Genomic DNA, 19,497 nt, shown 5'->3' on the forward strand with positions numbered 1-19,497 from the left:
AAAAATAATGTGTACAATAGAGATCTACATGTTTTATTAAATTTTTAACTAAAATTGGAGGAAAAGCGGAGGTGGAAAGCAAATGTTACTTACTACCGATCACAAGCTATCATTATTTTTTCTCACAAATATATCCAAGTTAAGTTTATTAAGTTGATATATGTAATCAAATTACTATCCTCCAATAAAATCATCACAGGAACGCACCTAAACAATACTGAATACCGTTTTAAATGTATCTATTTTAAAATGTTTGATATGTCAGAATTTTCATTATATGTGAGTCAGATAAAATTAACTAATACTATAACAATTTTCAATTGAAGGTGACTCATCTACAAATTGAACGAATACAACTTGAATTGACTATTTCTTTTTGGATTTTTATAATTTATAATACATTTGCGATATCCCATTTTCTTCAATGATAGTACTTATGAAATGTGCTAATAAACATGCAAGGTTGTGCCGTTTCTCGCGCACAATCGTTTCTCGCATCCCCTCCAAGTACTTGCACATAGCGAATAGCTTCTACTGCTTACTTTCTTTTATTCAGATTTGATCATATATCAATTTATCATTTCAGATTTATTACCGAAAACACTGTAGAGGAAAAAATCGTCGAAAGAGCTGAAGTAAAATTACGTTTAGACAAATTAGTTATCCAACAAGGTCGTTTAGCCGATTCCAAAGGACAGACTCTAAACAAAGACGAAATGTTGAACATGATCCGGCACGGTGCCAACCACGTATTTGCCTCTAAGGATTCCGAAATAACAGATGAAGATATTGACAGTATATTGGAAAAGGGAGAAATGAAGGTCAGTACTTTATCTGTTATTTCATAATGTATTTAATTTATTCACGTATAAAGAATTGTTAGCATCAATGATTATTTTCGAATTCGAATAATAGAGTTTTTGTGCAAGCAAATACATATACGTAACATATCTTTTTGAGCTATAAGCATGCGCATTAATGGTTGAACTAACGCATCTAGATACGTATTAATTAACGTAACGGGCTGGTACGTTATGTTCATATGCATCCCCATCGAGCCGAAGGTAACCGAATGCACAAGGGGATCTTACCCGATTACCAAAATTTCAACATCCACATTTCAGAAGCACACGTGGTACGTGTTTTTTTTACATTTGTGGTTAAGTATATTTGTTTTTTTTTTTTTTTTAATAATGGAAAGCAGTAGAAAACGACTTCACTTCAGCAATGAAGATGATTTGTTCTTGTTGAAGTAAGTCGTAGGCCAGAACCCTTACGACCATCCAGAAAGGTGGAATTTAATCCAAAAGCGAAAAATATTTTTAAATTTTATATCAGACATGGTATCAAAATTAAAGCGGCCGTATAGTCAAGCAATATGTAGAGAAGAAGGACATCTTCTATGTCTTCGTCTTCTTCATCATCAATAAAGGCACCTACATTTAATATCGTGTCCATCTCCAAAATTAAAAATTGTTCAAAAAAATCTTTGTTATGTATTTTGAATATCAAAAATAGGGTTAAATGACAAGGACAAGACTGGCACTGACAATTTATTAGTTAATCACTAATTCGATGAGGGCAACACCATCGTTACGTTGCGTGCAGAACTTTAACTCTCAATTTAACGTTCATCTTCTTCGATACGTTAGTTCTTTATGTATAGGGAGATACGTTACGTTAGGTAGTTACAAAAACTCCCTATTATGACCTATATTCTTAGAAGAGTATTTCTGGTCGTTGGAAAAGATTAGGTTTTTCATACTGTTTTAAGCCATTGGTTTAAAAAATGTTAAAAATATTATTAGTTCTTCTTATTTTAGACCGCTCAGTTGGCTCAGAAGATGGAAGCCATGGGCGAATCGTCACTTCGCAACTTCACAGTTGAAACACCTACTGAATCAGTCTACCAATTCGAAGGAGAAGACTATCGCGAGAAGCAGAAATCCATAGGCTTGAGCAACTGGATAGAACCTCCCAAAAGAGAAAGAAAGGCCAACTATGCCGTGGATGCTTACTTCAGAGAAGCTTTAAGGGTTTCTGAGCCTAAAGCGCCCAAAGCTCCAAGACCACCGAAACAGCCCATCGTACAAGATTTCCAGTTTTTCCCGCCGAGATTATTCGAGCTTTTGGACCAGGAGATCTACTTTTATAGGAAATCTTTGGGATATAAGGTAAGGGTTATAAATATGTATTTTTAATTAGTGCTTATTATGTAAACTGATAAACTCTCACTAAAATACGTTTGATATGGTTACAAGACGGCATTTTTAACAATGAATAAGGAAAAACAGCAAGACCGTATCATTGTAAGATTTTATTGTTGGCACTTAGTGAACATTGAAGCACATTTGAACTACTCTGTGAGAGACATTGTAAGCAGTATAGCAAAATTATGTATCACGGATCGGCATTATTTAATATAATTTTGAATGTACATGAAATCAAAATTATAATGCTGATTTGATATTTTAACGTTTTTTGACACTTCTAATGTTTTGATTGAACTTTTTATTGTTTTTGGATACTGCTACAACTAGTTTTGGAAAATTCTCGAGAATGAAAAATCGGAGAATCTTCTGAAAATGAACCCTATGACGAGCTTAGGGATATTGTCTAAGATGATAGGGTATTAAGAATCATGAAATTATATACAAAATAATTATAAGACGAAACAACAGTGTTCTTTATATACAGGGTGAGTCATGAGGAACTTTACATACTTCTACCATGTGTAGAGTCCCTCAGGGAGCATATCATGTGGCCACTAAAAAATGTCAACTCCTCTTCTTTATTAATTAACAGGGTGATTTGTGTAATTGACCATTTATTTCATTTTACTGTAGTGTTTATACGGCTCATTTGATTTTTTTAATTTTTGCATGATACAGTACACTACTATCAAGCATTCGACTGGTATTAGCTAAACTAAAAAATTCCAGGACTGGCTTTGGAAAAATTAATTTAGGGATTCGTATTAAATATTACAGCCTGTATAAATTTTTTTTAAAATGCAATAAGTGATTTTCAAACTACATAAATAGCCAATGAAAACGACATATGCGACAATGTTGTCGCACTTTTATTAAATTTTTAGTGAACGATCAAATCGTACCAAAAATAGAAAAACCCTAATGAAGTATCAAATTATAAGGTATTAATTTAAACAAATGTTATAAATTTCAAACATTTTAATTAAAATGAGTTCCTACAACATAATCTAATACGTAGAAAATTAACATCTTTACTGTCACTTTGTATTATCTCTACGATAGAATCAATTGTTTTTCAATTTTAAATTTTTACTCATAGATCGTATTGGGGCATTATTTTCGATAAATAATAAATTAAATTGATTAAAAAGTCAAACCTCTTGTATTGTGTTAGTTTTTGTTGATTGTAAATGATTAAAATTTTATGTCAAATAATAATACATTGCATCAACTGTACTAAATAAAAATAAATCTAAAAAAGTTTAAAATGAAGGTTGGCGTTGACCGTTTGACGTTTCTTGATATTTTATACCCATTGTCAATATTGTCATTATCAATTGTTATTTATGTGTACAAGAATACATATTTCTTCTGTCATATCTACGTTAAGTACATTGTGTTAGGTTTGGTAGAGCTTTTGTTACTTTCGTTCAAAATGCCACATCAGTTTTCGACCACAGAATATGCAGACATAATATTTGTTTACGGATTCTGTAATGGGAATGGTAGGGCTGCTAGTAGAGAATATCGCAGGAGATTTCCTAATCGTCGAACTCCCAGTCATCCAACATTTGGGTCAATTTTTAATTATTTGCGAGAAAATGGCACTTTTCCTAGTGGAACAACAGAGCGACATGTAGATGAAGCGCAGGAAGATGACATTATGGACGCCGTTACTATGAACCCTACAATAAGCACTAGACAAGTAAGTCGAGAACTCAATGTTACTCAATCAAAAGTAAGTAGTCTTACAAAAAAATAATCTATACCCATATCACATTCAAATGGTTCAGCGACTACATGCTGGAGATGAGATCGATAGGTTGGAATTTTGTAGATGGATTAACAATAATCGACCAACGCTATACAGGACACTATTTACAGATGAAGCCCAATTTACCAGAGACGGGATAAATAATTCACGAAATTCACATGTGTGGGCAGAAGAAAATCCCCATGCTATTCGAGAACGTCGTTTTCAGTTAAGGTTTTGTGTGGATTGGTGTCATAAATAACCAATTAGTAGGTCCTCACTTTTTTGATGGTCCTTTAACAGGGCAGGTCTATTTGAACTTTCTACAAAATATTTTGCCGAATTTGCTTGCCAACGCGAACGTTGCTATCCGAGGGATGTATTTTCAGCATGATGGGGCACCCCACACTTTTTACTGGCAGTGAGACAACATCTCAATAATGTTTATGGCAACAGGTGGATAGGACGTGCAGGTCCTATTTCGTGGCCTTCAAGATCCCCTGATTTCAATCCCGTTGATTACCATATTTGGGGACGATTGAAGCAACTAGTTTACGCAGTGAATATTAATAACCGACAACAATTAATTGATAGAATTATACATTGTTGTAATACTATTAGAAATGATCCCCAGAGTATCCGTAATTCAATACGTCAATTAACAATTCGGCAACAATAATGTGTACAGGCTGCAGGGTTCCATTTCGAAAATCTATTTTGAATTATTTTTATTTTGTTACCATTATTGTATCTTTTCCAGTTCTAATTTATGGGTTTATCATAACTATGTACATATTTTTAGTTTTTTTTTTTTAATTGTTCTTCGTTATTGTTAGCAGTTACTGTTTTTTGTTGTGCAGTGACTCAGTTTATCATTTCAATTAAAATGTTTGAAATTTATAACATTTGTTTAAATTAATTACCTTATAATTTGATACTTCATTATGGTTGTTCTATTTTTGGTAAGATTTGATCGTTCACTAAAAATTTAATAAAAGTGCGACAACATTGTCGCATATGTCGTTTTCATTGGCTATTTATGTAGTTTGAAAATCACTTATTGCATTTTAAAAAATATATATACAGGGTGTAATATTTAATACGAATCCCTAAATTAATTTTTCCAAAGCCAGTCCTAGAATTTTTTAGTTTAGCTAATACCAATCGAATGCTTGATAGTAGTGTACTGTATCATGCAAAAATTAAAAAAATCAAATGAGCCGTATAAACACTATAGTAAAATGAAATAAATGGTCAATTACACAAATCACCCTGTTAATTAATAAAGAAGAGGAGTTGACATTTTTTAGTGGCCACATGATATGCTCCCTGATGGACTCTACATATGGTAGAAGTATGTAAAGTTCCTCATGACTCACCCTGTATATAAAACACAAAAACAACATAAAACATAAAATTTATTTGATAAAAAAATGAAATTTTCTTCTTAACGGCAAATAATGGATGTGGTGATCTAATCTGAAAAAGATGAGGCCTCAGATTCAGAATCTATTTCTATCATTAACTGATCCTGGTCATCTACATTCTGCATTTCAATGTACTGATGAGAAGTGGGATTTTGTTTTTCACGAGTCGCCAGCTCAGTCATGGATTGGTCTACGTCTAAAAATTTTAAATTGTGAGCAATAAAATTTACCTTACTAGACCGTTTAGCAGTAAGCCGATTTCTTTTAGAGGAGTGGATAAAACCATAAGTATTGAAACTTCTTTCAGTCGCTGCACTGGATGAATAATTTTGTTCCGAAACATGTACCTTTTCATCATATGATTGGGTCTAGTTTTTCAATTGATTTTAGAACATGGTTTTTCAAAAAATCCCTCCCTTAGACCGATAAAGTCCAAAATCTGCCATTATTTCAGCTGAGTCATCACCATATTTTAAAGTGGCTAAATTATCTATAAACTCAGTTCCCTCAACTTGTTCTTCTCTGCTTAAATGGACACCATTAAACTTAGGATCCAATATATTCGCTGCCAAATGAATTTGATGTATTGCCATTTGTTTCCTTTTAGAGAACAGTTTTATTACTTTTTCTTCTTGTTTCCAGAATGGACTTGAAGATAGTTCTTTGTCCATATGATTTTCTAAGTTAAAAAACATTCTCACGTTAGATCAAGTAACGGTCGAATCCATCAATTATTTAAAAAACATTCAGTTACCTGACTTAGTCGAGGCTTATCTGACTCTAAATTTGATAACCTTATCCAAAATACGTCCTCGTCCAAAATCAACTTTAGAACTCGTTTACAGAGAACGTCTTCAACACTCGCACAAACCTCCAAAACTTTTAAAGCATACTTTGACTCTTTAAACTATAAATAATTGATCCCCAACGAGTTTTAACTGGCAATTTTAAAATAACTGCTACCTTTGTTTCACTTTTTTCAAGCTGAATTTTTTTAACAGTGACTGACTGACAAAATGTGAGAGTTGTTGATTTCTTTAGTGATGGCTTTAATTTCTTCTTTTAAAAAAGCCATTGTTTTTGTTTTAGAAATGTCGCCAATCAACAAATTTAAGATGTGAGCAATACACCCATCTTCTTCTTTAGGTACCGTCTCCTCTAAGGAGGTTGGTAATCATCACAGCTATTTTCACTTTTGAGATTGCAGCTCTGAACAAGTCGACGGAACTGCAATTATACCACTTTCTCAGATTGTTGAGCCAGGAGATGCGTCTTCTTCCAATACTTCGTTTTCCCTGTATTTTTCCCTGCATTATGGTTTGTAGCAACACATATTTATCCCCTCTCGTAACGTGGCCGAGATATTGTAACTTTCTTATCTTAATCGTATTCATGATTTCCATTTCCTTTGTCATCTTTCTGAGGACCTCAACATTTGTTATTCGGTCTACCCAACTTATTTTTAATATTCTTCGGTAGGTCCACATCTCGAATGCTTCAAGTCGATCGCTCACCTCTTTCTTTAAGGTCCAGGCCTCCACCCCATACAGCAGCACCGAAAACACATATGAACGTAATATTCTTATTTTGAGTTGCAAACTAAGGTCTCTACTGCATAATACTTTTCTCATCTTATTAAATGTTGCTCTAGCTTGTCCAATTCTCATTTTTATTTCTTCTGTATACTCGTTATTTTCATTAATAATTGTACCAAGATATCTGTATTTTTTTACTTTTTCTATTGGAACCCCTCTTATGTTTAAAATGTCTTGTTGTGTTTTGGAAATTGTCATAAATTTTGTTTTATTAGCATTAAGCGTTAGTCCGCTTTTCTCACTAGCATTTACTACACTATCTAAAAGTGTCTGTAGATCTTGTATATTCTTTGCAATTAGTATAGTATCATCGGCATATCTGATGTTGTTGATGGGTCTGCCGTTGACTTTTATTCCAATTGTTACATTTTCGAGTGATTTTTTAATTATTTCTTCCGAATATAGATTGAACAATAAGGGGGAGAGTATGCAACCTTGCCTTACGCCCCTTTTTATCTCTACTTCCTCCGAAAGTTCTTTGCCTACTCTGACTTTAGCTGTTTGGTTAAAGTAGGGATGAGTTATTATTCTTAAGTCTTTTTTGTCAATGTGTTTATCTTTAAGTAACTGTATAAGACGGTTGTGTCGGACCTTATCTAACGCCTTATTGTAATCAATAAAACAAACATAGAGTGGTTGGTTTACATCCATACATCTTTGCATGAGGACATTTAATCCAAATAATGCCTCTCGTGTACCCATGGCATTCCTAAATCCAAATTGGGTTTCAGTGATGTCTTGTTTCACTTTTCTGAAAATTCTTAAATGGATAATTTTTAAGAATATTTTTAGTGTGTGACTCATTAGACTAATTATACGGTGGTCATTACATTCCCTTGCGTTAGGTTTTTTTGGTAATGTGATAAATGTTAATTTGAGCCAATCTCTCGGAATAATACCTGTATTATATATAGTATTATATAAGTCTACTAATACATTGATCTGATCTTCTGATATTAATTTAAGTATTTCAGTTGGAATTGTGTCAGGCCCCGCAGTTTTATTAGATTTTGCCAGATTTATTGCATGTATTATTTCATCCTTAGTTATATTTGTTTCTCGCAATCGTTCATGCTATCTTGTGGTGTCCTGTCGTCCTCAAACAATTCTTGGATGTATTCTCTCCATCTGTTTAGTTTGCCTTTGATATCAGATATTATTTTACCATTCGTGTCAACCAGGGTGTTACTATTGTTGGACCGTCTTATACCTGCTAATTCTTTAATTTTTTGTGCAACCATAAACAGATATACTATATCTGTTTGTATGTTTGTACTTCTTATAAATTAGGTACCTAGCCTTAACCAGGCACTAGCATTATCAGTCACTACAGCTTGAAATTTTTGGGGTCCTATTTCTTCTAAAACTTCGCATATTTTTTCAGTCATATATTCTACTGTATGTTGATTAGTGTCTGTAACAAAGTTTTATAAAAAACAGGAGATGGAGTGGTGATAAAGTTTAGTATTGGCTCATATTAATTTAAGTATTTCAGTTGGAATTGTGTCAGGCCCCGCAGTTTTATTAGATTTTGCCAGATTTATTGCATGTATTATTTCATCCTTAGTTATATTTGGACCTATATCATGTTTCTCGCAATCGTTCATGCTATCTTGTGGTGTCCTGTCGTCCTCAAACAATTCTTGGATGTATTCTCTCCATCTGTTTAGTTTGCCTTTGATATCAGATATTATTTTACCATTCGTGTCAACCAGGGTGTTACTATTGTTGGACCGTCTTATACCTGCTAATTCTTTAATTTTTTGTGCAACCATAAACAGGTATAGTATATCTGTTTGTATGTTTGTACTTCTTATAAATTAGGTACCTGGCCTTAACCAGGCACTAGCATTATCAGTCAGTACAGCTTGAAATTTTTGGAGTCCTATTTCTTCTAAAACTTCGCATATTTTTTCAGACATATATTCTACTGTATGTTGATTAGTGTCTGTAGACGAAAGTTTTATAAAAAAACAGGAGATGGAGTGGTGATAAAGTTTAGTATTGGCTCATTCCTTCGGTTACTTCAACCATTTAGCTGCAATCCAAGAACAGTAGATTCAGCAATCTTCACTTTAATATTTGTATCGACACTTTCATGCTCTACATCTAGCAACTTGTTTCAAAGTAAATACCGTGTTGGCATTTTAAAAGAAGATCTTAATTGTTTAAAAAATAATTGCCAGTGTTTATTTTCGACAATTGGAAATGGCGTCCCTGTTGCAAAAATGGCTCTAGTGAAGAGATGATCTAAATTTTCTTCATCCTCTTTTGATGATGAGTCAACAAAATTACGCAGCGTGGACTGTGTGGATATGGAGCTGAACTTGGAAACACCAACAGTACTCCTAGTGTCTATGTCTTCACATTGCTTATCTGAACACACAAAATACATTTTTTAATCAACAGTTCTAAAGATACATTTTTTAATCAATAACATCCGGACATCCGTTTTTTAAAACAGCCTATAAAATCTACGCTTTAGTCTAGAATATTGTACGTTTTATAGGGTTATTTGTTGTGTTTACCCACTTTTGAAACACCCTATAAAACAACAAGTCGTTTAAGGCCTAGTTAATTACAAAATACTCTTATCTCAGTCTTTTAATTGGGGCTTCAAGAATAATAATGTTTGGGAAACAAAAAATATACTAGGTGAATTGGCAAAAACAATATACATTTTGTTTAAATTAAAATAATTTGACCCATATCTACCTAGATTTTATTTTGTTTCGGTTTTTGTAAATGTAGAAAATTATTAAACATTTTTTTTTTCTTTTTGATGTATATTGTCTTTATTATTTTAAAGTTGTTTTGGACAATTTTTGAAAGTGGGAAAACATGGAATTGAAAAAAAAGTTATTTTATTTTGGTTTTCTAAGGATTTGCTACTTTGGCTTCTATTGTTGTTGTGTGTCTAATTTAATTTTATTTTTATTAAAAATACCTTTACGATTTGAACTATTTAATTATATGTCAGTAACTTTATCGGTCCTTTATTCTTCGTAAGTATTTATTGCCGTAATGTCATTGAACCCTTGGCTGCTTACTACGAACATGTTTATTGATTTTAAGAAAATTCCAAGTCACCCGTCTAGTCCTCTTCATATTTCTAACTTCTGTCATGTTTTTATTTTAAATATTCAAATTTTCAGGTTCCGAAAAACTTAGAACTTGGACCTGATGCGTCCAAGCAACAGAAAGAAGAGCAAAGAAAAATAGATGAATCGGAACCGCTCACCGAAGACGAACAACAAGAGAAAGAAAACTTGTTAACGCAAGGTTTCACCAATTGGAGTAAACGCGATTTCAACCAGTTCATCAAAGCCAACGAGAAATATGGTAGGGACGATATTGAGAACATCGCCAAGGATGTTGAAGGTAAAACACCTGAAGAAGTTATGGAATATTCTGCGGTGTTTTGGGAAAGATGCCATGAATTACAGGATATTGATAGAATAATGGCCCAGATTGAGAGAGGAGAAACTAAAATACAAAGAAGAGCCAGTATTAAGAAAGCACTTGATGCTAAAATGGCAAGGTAAAAATTTTTATTATCCTTAAAAAGTTTATTTTTAATTCTGTTCCCTTCTAATGAGGTAATTTATATTTTCAGATATCGTGCACCATTCCATCAGCTAAGAATTTCTTACGGTACCAACAAAGGCAAAAACTACATGGAAGACGAAGACAGGTTTTTGGTATGTATGTTGCACAAGTTGGGTTTCGATAGAGAAAACGTCTATGAAGAGTTGAGGGCAGCTGTACGTGCATCGCCACAATTCAGGTAAAACGTAAATCTTAGATAAAACACTGAAAACTTTTGTTTTCAAAACTTCCACAAAATGTATTATCACTATAGCTGTTTCAGCAGAGTATCTTTCTCTGCAAACTCTGCAAAAAAATACAAAAGACCACCGTTACTTAAATCAATAAATGAAAAAAATAATTTATTCAAATTCTTAAACAGGTACAAAATAGATATTCAAAACTTATCCCGATGATAAAAATTTACAGAACAGGTACAAAATAGATGAAAATAATGTATCAAAATTTATACCACAAGCTTAAAAAGCTTATGCAGAAGGGCTAATAAATGCTAACAAAAATATGTCAAAAAACTTGGAGATGTGTAAATACACTCTGTAGAAAAACAGTTTCTAAAACAAACATGAAACTGATCAAAACACAGAATGATGAAATACTAACTAATAAATCAGACATATCAAATGAATTTGTAGACTACTATATACCGATTTGGGAAAACAATATGCAGAAATGATTCCTGAGCCAACTGAATTTCGAGAAAATATGTTGGAAATAAATAATACTATGTACCTATTTCCAACAACTGAAAATGAGGTTGAATAAATAATAAAATCTTTAAAAGAAATAAAACAGATTTTAAAACCCTTAACATACATAATAAAAATACATGTCTTAATTTTAGCATGTTTCCGTATATATTAAAAACTGGAACTATTAAACCGCTATTCAAGTATTAGAGAGTATAGGTATAATATAAATAGGTATTAGAGGGCTTGCATATTGTACTTTGTCCATTACCACTTTGATTTGAATCTACCACTGCTATTTTATTTTCACACTGTTTATCCACATCCAAATTGAAAAAGTATAGATATATGTTCATTTGATGGTACGTTCTCCAATATTTTTATTTCCAATGTTCTGATGTCAGTGTATGAACATTTATATACTGGATTTCAGAAACTTAAGTTGTTTTCTATAAGGACAAAACTTTCAGAAATTTTCCATTTTTATTATTACTACCAACGCGGATGTTTGGCCCGCTAAACACAAAAACATTTTTGTACATGATGATGATGATATATATATATATATATATATATATATATATATATATATATATATATATATATATATATATATATATATATATATATTATTGTGATATTTAAAGTCTTGGTGCGCCAAACAATAATTAGCTAATTAATTTTTCGATTAATTAATTAAAATTATTTAAATGATATGATTATGACTCTATCACAATTTTTAATTCTTTTATCTCAGGGTTAAATTCGTGCTTCAATATCTATGCTATTACATGTGAAAGGTAAGGTCCAGAGAATACCGGAATAATAAAAAACACATATGATCTAACACTATATATTGAAATAAAAATAATGAAATAATTCACACTCAAAAGTTTTCAATAAAACAAATCTCATATAAGGATTCTCAAAATTTTGTTCTCCGTACGTGAACAATCAAAATTAATGGTACAAACAATATTCATTGAAAACTCAAAATCCCAAACTATTCTAACTCTCCTAATCAAAATATTTATATCCTTTCTAAATTACGTGTAAAAATTGTGTTATCAATAAAAGAAAAAAACTGCAGAAAACAAAAATATCTCTCTCTGATGATGAGTGGTCCAAATCCTTGTTCCTTGTAGACTGTATTATCTCCTCTCAACCGCTCCCTATGTAATCAGCAATCTTACAACAGATTGTTGCAAGTATATCGTCCTTAATGATCTCCTTCAAAAGCAACAATCATTCAAATTATGATAGCCTTTCTCCTCTCGATAAACTGAATCTCTCGTTGGCCCGAGTGAAAAATTGACTCTTGGAATATCTTCTCTTTACGATAAACTGAATCTCTCGTTGGCCTGAACAGTGACTCTTGGAATATAAGTAGGAAAATATGACTTACAATATTTTGCTGCTTCAGCTTCTGTCAGATACACTAACTCCACAAAAACTCACTAACATTCAAACACTACTGCTTGCTACATCTCGGGAACAGCCAGAGAACAATCACTGTTCGTCTTACAGACTTGGAAACCAACTGATTCTCCTTTCTCTCTCCTCAATCTCGCTAAACTTTTTCCTACATACTTATCCCACCTTTTTCAATCTCCGCCAATCAAAACTCGTCACAATTCCCCCATTTTTTCATTTCGATAACAAACAAATTTTTACCTATAATTATAAAATTTCCTAAAACTTATTTATAAATAATATTTTTCTATAATTCTTAAAAACTAACAAAAACCTCTTTCTATAATTCCTTCTATTGTCTTTGGCTTTCACTTAAACTTATGCGGGTCACTCAAGTATAACAAAGAAATAATTTATGTATAGCTTACATTTTGTTTAGTACAGGTAGTCCAAGAATTTAATAACTTTCCTTCTTTGAAGTGTTTGTTGTTTATTATCTTACTTATCTGAATTATTTTAATGTTTTTGAACTTTGAAATATTTTAATCAACCCAATATCTTTCTCGATTTTGCATATCATAACAATATATATATATATATATATATATATATATATATATATATATATATATATATATATACATTTCACAATTTCATTGTTGGATTTAAGATTCGATCCAGGCTTTATTAGAAGTAATTTAAATACATTTATTGTCGAAGGTTCACTGCTTCACCACAAACACCAATGGTATCACTGTAATTCCCAATTAATAATTAGTTAGTTTCTTATGTTAACTGATTTTAAAGGATTTCGATATACTTCAGAACATTTGAAAAAACTTCAAATATACCACACACAGTCAAATGAGGTTTAACTTTGAATGACCTTGTTTATGATTTTTATTACATTGCTAACAAATATGTGTCCAGCACATGCTACAAAAGGAACCAAGGGCTTAAAAGTGTTTTAGAATTTCTTATTTTCTTAAAATTTGTGTTATAAAAAGCAGAAATGCGGATTTAAATACGGAAAGTCTTTTTGCATGGTCTGCTCTTTTGCTAATTACAATGAATCTGAAATTAGTAGTAGAAAAGTATATTCTACATTTAACATACATCATGTCAGTTGTCAGTTTTGACATTATTGATATATTTTTCTTTACTTTCTAATGTGTGCTTTCTAAGTTTCTTCATCGATAATTTAATTTTTTGGTGCAATATTTAAAAAAAACTTGTATTTTTGAGGTTTTTTCCTATTGTTTTGGTAATTTAATTTTGTCCTGACGATGTTTTGTCACATCTGGTTCCAAATATTTTCATATTTTTTGTCACTCTTTAATACTAAGTTTATGTTATTTTATGTTAACACTATTTTGTCATATTTAACAAGCTCAGCATAAGAAGGCATAAGTAATTTGATTTTATATGGTATTGACTTTTTTTAAATTCTTTAAAAAGGTTTTGGCGAATTTTTTTTTTTTAGCCCTCTTCTCTATTCGGATTGCCGAATATAGGCCTCTCCTAATTCTCGCCAATCATCTCTGTTGTTTGTAAGACGTTTTTACATTGGCCCTGCAGTTCTTTTATTATCGTCGCTCCATCGCATTTGTGGTCTTCCTCGTGGTCTTTTGGCTTCATATGGCCGCCAATTCCCGATTTCTTTATTCCATCGGCCATCCGTAAGACGTTCGTTATGTCCAGCCCATTTCCATTTCAGTTTTGCTGCCAGTTCGACAGCATCTTTTACTTTTGTTCTATTACGAATGTTTTCATTGGTTTTATGGTCTTTGAGTGAGATACCCAGCATCTGTCATTCCATAGCTCTCTGAGTTTTTCTGATCTTCTCCATGTTTATTTTAGTGAATGTCCAGGTTTGAGCTCCATATGTAAGTACAGGTAGGATACAGGAATTAAATACTTTGGTTCGCAGTCTTTGAGGTATGTACGTATAAGAGCCTTCCGAATGCTGCCCATCCCATTTTTACACGTCTGCTTATTTCAGTAGTCTGATTTTCTTTGCTTACCTTGACATTTTGACCCAGATATGTATATTCATCTACGTGTTCTATCTCTGTCCCTTCGATGTTTATCATAGGTTTGTCATCTTTGTTTGACATTAGTTTAGTTTTGCTGAAATTCATTTTCAGTCCTTTTTTTAGGGATTCTATGTGTAGCTCCTCAATCATTGTATTCAGTGCATTCCATGTGTCGGCTATTAGTACTACATCATCTGCGTATCTAAGATAGTTCAAGTATCTTCTGTTAATAGGGATTCCCTTATTTTCCCAGAGAAATATTTCTCCTCGGTTGGCGAATCTTGCTACGTATTAAATATGAAGTTAGAACCTTTTTCACTTCTTTGTGGTTTTTGACTTATTTAGAAATGTTTTTTTGTCGTTGGTTTGAACAGGCATAAGAAATTGAGAATAAGGTAAATTTCTTGGGGCTTTTATATTGGTCAAATTTTCTTGATGGTTAAAATGTTTAAATATTCGTACGTTGAAAATGTTCAATTTTGCCGCCCTGTCACGTTTTGATATTAGTTTGATGTTCCTTAATAGTATCTCGGTATTTTTGATGATATCATATGGTTTTGGACTTATGTTGACGGTTGTTTTTTACTCATTGTAAATGCAATTCAACTCGTTTCTTTAATAGATTATTTCTATTAATATTTTTATTTTATTTGTTGCCTATTTTTATGTTGTAGATTTGATTGGTTCTTAAAATCGAGAACTGCTATGGAACTGCAAAGGAGATGTAACACGTTGATTACGTTAATAGAAAGAGAAAATGCCGAATTGGAGGAAAGAGAAAAAATTGATAAGAAGAAAAAAGTCTCTAAATCTTCAAATCTTGGAGGTAAGTTTTATAATACTGTTATATTAAAAAATATTGTAAATAGAAAATAAATTGAGTGTTTGAATATTTATCTTATAATTCTGATTATGTAGGTATTCCTGCCCAAATCAGCTCTAAATCTTCACAGAAACGGAAGAATGACACTTCGGCTGGCGGAGTCGAAAAGAAAAAGAAGAAAAAATGAAACATGCTTTACTTTCCAATGGCTTACAGTTGATTGTGTGTATGAATGTGGGTGAATATTTACGATTAGAAGTAAACAATAGTTGTAAGATTTTTTTATTTATTTTAAACAGATTAAAATTTAATGTCCATAGATATATACTATGCCAACATTTTCTTGATCCATGTTAAAATCAGTTTTGTATTCCTTATACATAAAAATATCTTGTTAATAAACAGTCTAAAATGTTTTAAACAAATTAAAATATTTGATATATGTCTCGTATTGTCTGTCATTTCTATCCATAGTTCAAACTGAAATTTAGGGAAGACTCATATCCAAATCAATTTGCTGTACCACAGAGACCAAATCCATAAGTACGATATACAAATTCACCTACCACAGCGGATGAAACAACAATGGTATAAATTGGTATGGATAAAAACCGACGATTATAGTTAAAAGAACAGATGCAGTTATAGATAAAAATTATTAGATTAAATTAAAGATGAGAGAACAAAAAGAACCTATTGAAACATTTCACCTGCAACAAGTGTCACAGTCGCAGGTGAAAAACAACTGAAATATAAATTAAAACAATCATCAAAATAGTTTAAAGGTTAAAAGCAACTGATTTAGTTATACATAAGCAATTAACACTGTCAAAGTGTTAGTAGAATCTTTTCAGCTGAACTTATAGCCATCGAAAAAGCTCTAGAATGGATGCAAGAGCAGAATATTAAAAAAGCTGTGATAACAGACTCCTGATCTGCAATATATGCAATTGAACTGAAAACACAGATTTCAGTTCATACAAATCTACAATTTTATGTAATAAAAAGTAATTTGTGTTAAGTGGAAGTGGAATTTATATGGACAAAAGGACATAAATGACATGCCGCTATAATTGGTAATAAGAAAGTGGACTGGTCGGCCAAAGATGGAATAACAAACAGTTAGATCCTTACTCAGATTTTATCGAGTGATGTAATAAATGACGTTAAAGCTTTAATATATAGAGTGTCCCCGAAAATAGTGCGTTCTGTAAAGGTATAGGTAGAAGGCACCATTTTTCTAAATTCAACCTTTTGTCCAAAAAACGAAAATACATTTTGATGTGCAAAAAGTATCAACTACGTGCAGTATGAAAATCTAAACGTAGACAGTCACAACTTTAATAAACAGATATTTTGGAACAATCATGTTTAGTGTCACCGCGAAAATGTTTTCGATTCGTGAGTACCATGATATGTTGATTATTTATGGAGAAGAGCAGTGTAACAGTAATTTAGCTGACCAAATTTATGTCGGGAATTTATGTATATTGGAATGTCAAAAAATGTTAATACAACGTTTAGGGAACAACTTCTACATCCATACCACTATCAAATAGTACAAAATTTACAACAAGGTGATCTTCCTCTGAAATTAACATTTTGTAGGTGGCTTCAAGATACACTCGTCACAGAACCTGAATCCATCTAAAGTGTTATGTGCTGGTGAAGCATGTTTCACGAGAAACAGTGTGTATAATTTTCATAATTGCCACATATGGGTTGACGAGAACCATTATTTAATACCAATATTTCAAAGCATGTCAAAAAATTTATATTTTTCTTTACATCAACAACTTCCTTCGCCACATGAATATAGATTTAAATATAACCTGCCAAAGGTTTTCTACCGAATTTCTACTATTGCGAGATTAAAAACTCGACACGGAAAATATGAAATTATAGTCCAACAATTTTCAATTAAAGGTGACTAATCTACAAATTGAACTAAGAGCTAACGGCAACCATATGAAAACTCAGAAGTAAATTCTTACCGGGGTCATTTTTATTGTGTATGATTCGCCCATGTAAATAAGTGAAAAAGTAAGTTAGTCCTATAAAATTTGCCCCGTAACATTAGAAATTGGTGCGATTGGTGTGGTACAGCACACAGCAATTCTATAAAATAGAGAATAAAGTCTAATGACGAGATCGTATGTTAAAATTTCAGATTTAGTCTAATGAAAAACTAAGTATTTTGTAAAGGTTTCTGTTTTTTGAAGTACTGTATTAGGTACTTTATAATAATAAAATTTTACTTTATTTTGTTAAACAACTATAAGATACCTGTCAAAGTCTCTGTAAAATTGATAAGTGGAATATGATTTCGTTGCAAAGTTATTGTTAAGTGCGATGTTGCCAATTAATCGCCTTCAATTAAAAATTGTTTTAGTATAGGAATAAGAATTCACGACGTTGCTTTTGTGATAATGTTTCTAATAGAGAGTTAAATCATATTTTCCCGGAATACAAAATTAACGACATATATGTGTAGACCAATTATATAAAGTTGCTATCAACAAGTACTCGCAGACACTTCGTCTAAGGACTATCAACTTCAGTGGAGTCTTACGTTGCCATGTGATCAATTCCTTTTGTAAATTAAACGGTTGTTCCTTTTGGTATCTAAACATGCTTCGATATTATTTTACCACCAATTCTCCTCTTCTCAATATAAAAAGTTATCATTTTTACGACCACAACTGGTCATAAATGTTTTTTTTCTACGACCAACCGCTTCGCTAATTCGTTACAAAAGTTTTTTGGCTACTTAGAACTGGGTCAATAATCTTTATTTGTTCTCGGAACTCGCAAAAGGGTAATCAATCTTTTAGTTTTATTATTATGCAGTTTCTTCTTTAATGAATAATAAAATAGGCTTTTTAGAACGCACCGTTTGGGACGTTAAAATTCGTTAAAAAAAGGTTCAAACTGGCGGGTCCCTATTCCCTATAAAATGTTGAATCAAAGCGTCATTTAGAAAATTCGTTCTCGGCCCTCGTGCCAAACAGTAATTATATTCTAGACTTCTTTCTGTTTTCACGCTCACAGACTTCGGTCCCGGTGCCGGACAGTAGATACATACCACACTCCTCTCTCAGACTTCGTTCTCGGTCACCTACCTGGCAGTAGGTATATACTAGCCTTCACAGACTACGCTCTTTGTTCTCGTACCTGACAGTAGGTAGAACTCGACCTCAAGATGTGTGTAAAAATACACGCGCTCTACGTAAACTTTCGTTCACATAGCAGAAAAGTAAATAGCTTAGTTTTAGTTAAATACGTTTGTAAATAACTATCTTTTGTAACAGTGCAACGTAAAATAAAGTGGATTTAAATTCATCAAGCAGTATTATTACCATTTCAACTTCGAAAATTGTTTCGATGAAGGATTATTTTAATCCTAGTCTACATACTTAGCCAGTTCCAACGTCTGGCCCGTCACTTATGTTGTAGAAAGGAAACAATTCACAACAATACGTTTAAAGGGTTTTTACCCACATATTTAGTGGCTTCAAACATGTACATCCAGATAGCACTGATGGGAGAATAGTTATTCCGAAAACGTTCTGTGATGTAGCCCGATAGGGTTTTTATTATACGTTTTATAAAGGAATTTTTTTTTATTCGTTATTACTCTCGGGTTTTTGAGATTATTGTGTAATATTTATCGTTTTAACGTATTGGGTCTTCAATTTTTGAAACTTTCAAGAAATCATCAATATTCTTAGCTCATTATTTTTACATTTTAACAGGAGTTTCGTATTCAGCGACCTGAAAGATAAGGCATTTTCTTTTTGTGTTTACAGGCTTTTGACCACGTTGTATCGCGTTTCAACCAGTGTGTGTAGAAAACTTATGGGGTGAATTGACAGTTTAACATCGTCATCAACTGAAGACTGAATGAGGATGAGAAGATATGAGATTTAAAAAACACTACAA

At 32.1% G+C, this 19,497-nt stretch overlaps 1 protein-coding gene across 1 annotated transcript in view; it reads left to right on the forward strand.

Moving 5' to 3' along the window:
* Iswi (nucleosome-remodeling ATPase imitation SWI) overlaps positions 1 to 15,997 on the forward strand; it is a 37,395-nt gene extending 21,398 nt beyond the window's left edge. The window contains exons 8-13 of the mRNA XM_072520330.1: positions 587 to 821; positions 1,824 to 2,174; positions 10,144 to 10,529; positions 10,605 to 10,775; positions 15,407 to 15,558; positions 15,651 to 15,997. Of these exons, the coding sequence (XP_072376431.1) occupies positions 587 to 821; positions 1,824 to 2,174; positions 10,144 to 10,529; positions 10,605 to 10,775; positions 15,407 to 15,558; positions 15,651 to 15,742 (1,387 nt within the window). The 3' untranslated portion in view covers positions 15,743 to 15,997. The remainder of the gene's footprint in view (positions 1 to 586; positions 822 to 1,823; positions 2,175 to 10,143; positions 10,530 to 10,604; positions 10,776 to 15,406; positions 15,559 to 15,650) is intronic.
* The last annotated feature ends 3,500 nt before the right edge of the window (positions 15,998 to 19,497 follow it).

The sequence above is a fragment of the Diabrotica undecimpunctata genome, chromosome 1, assembly GCF_040954645.1.
Source record: "Diabrotica undecimpunctata isolate CICGRU chromosome 1, icDiaUnde3, whole genome shotgun sequence".
Taxonomy (NCBI): Eukaryota; Metazoa; Arthropoda; class Insecta; order Coleoptera; family Chrysomelidae; genus Diabrotica; species Diabrotica undecimpunctata.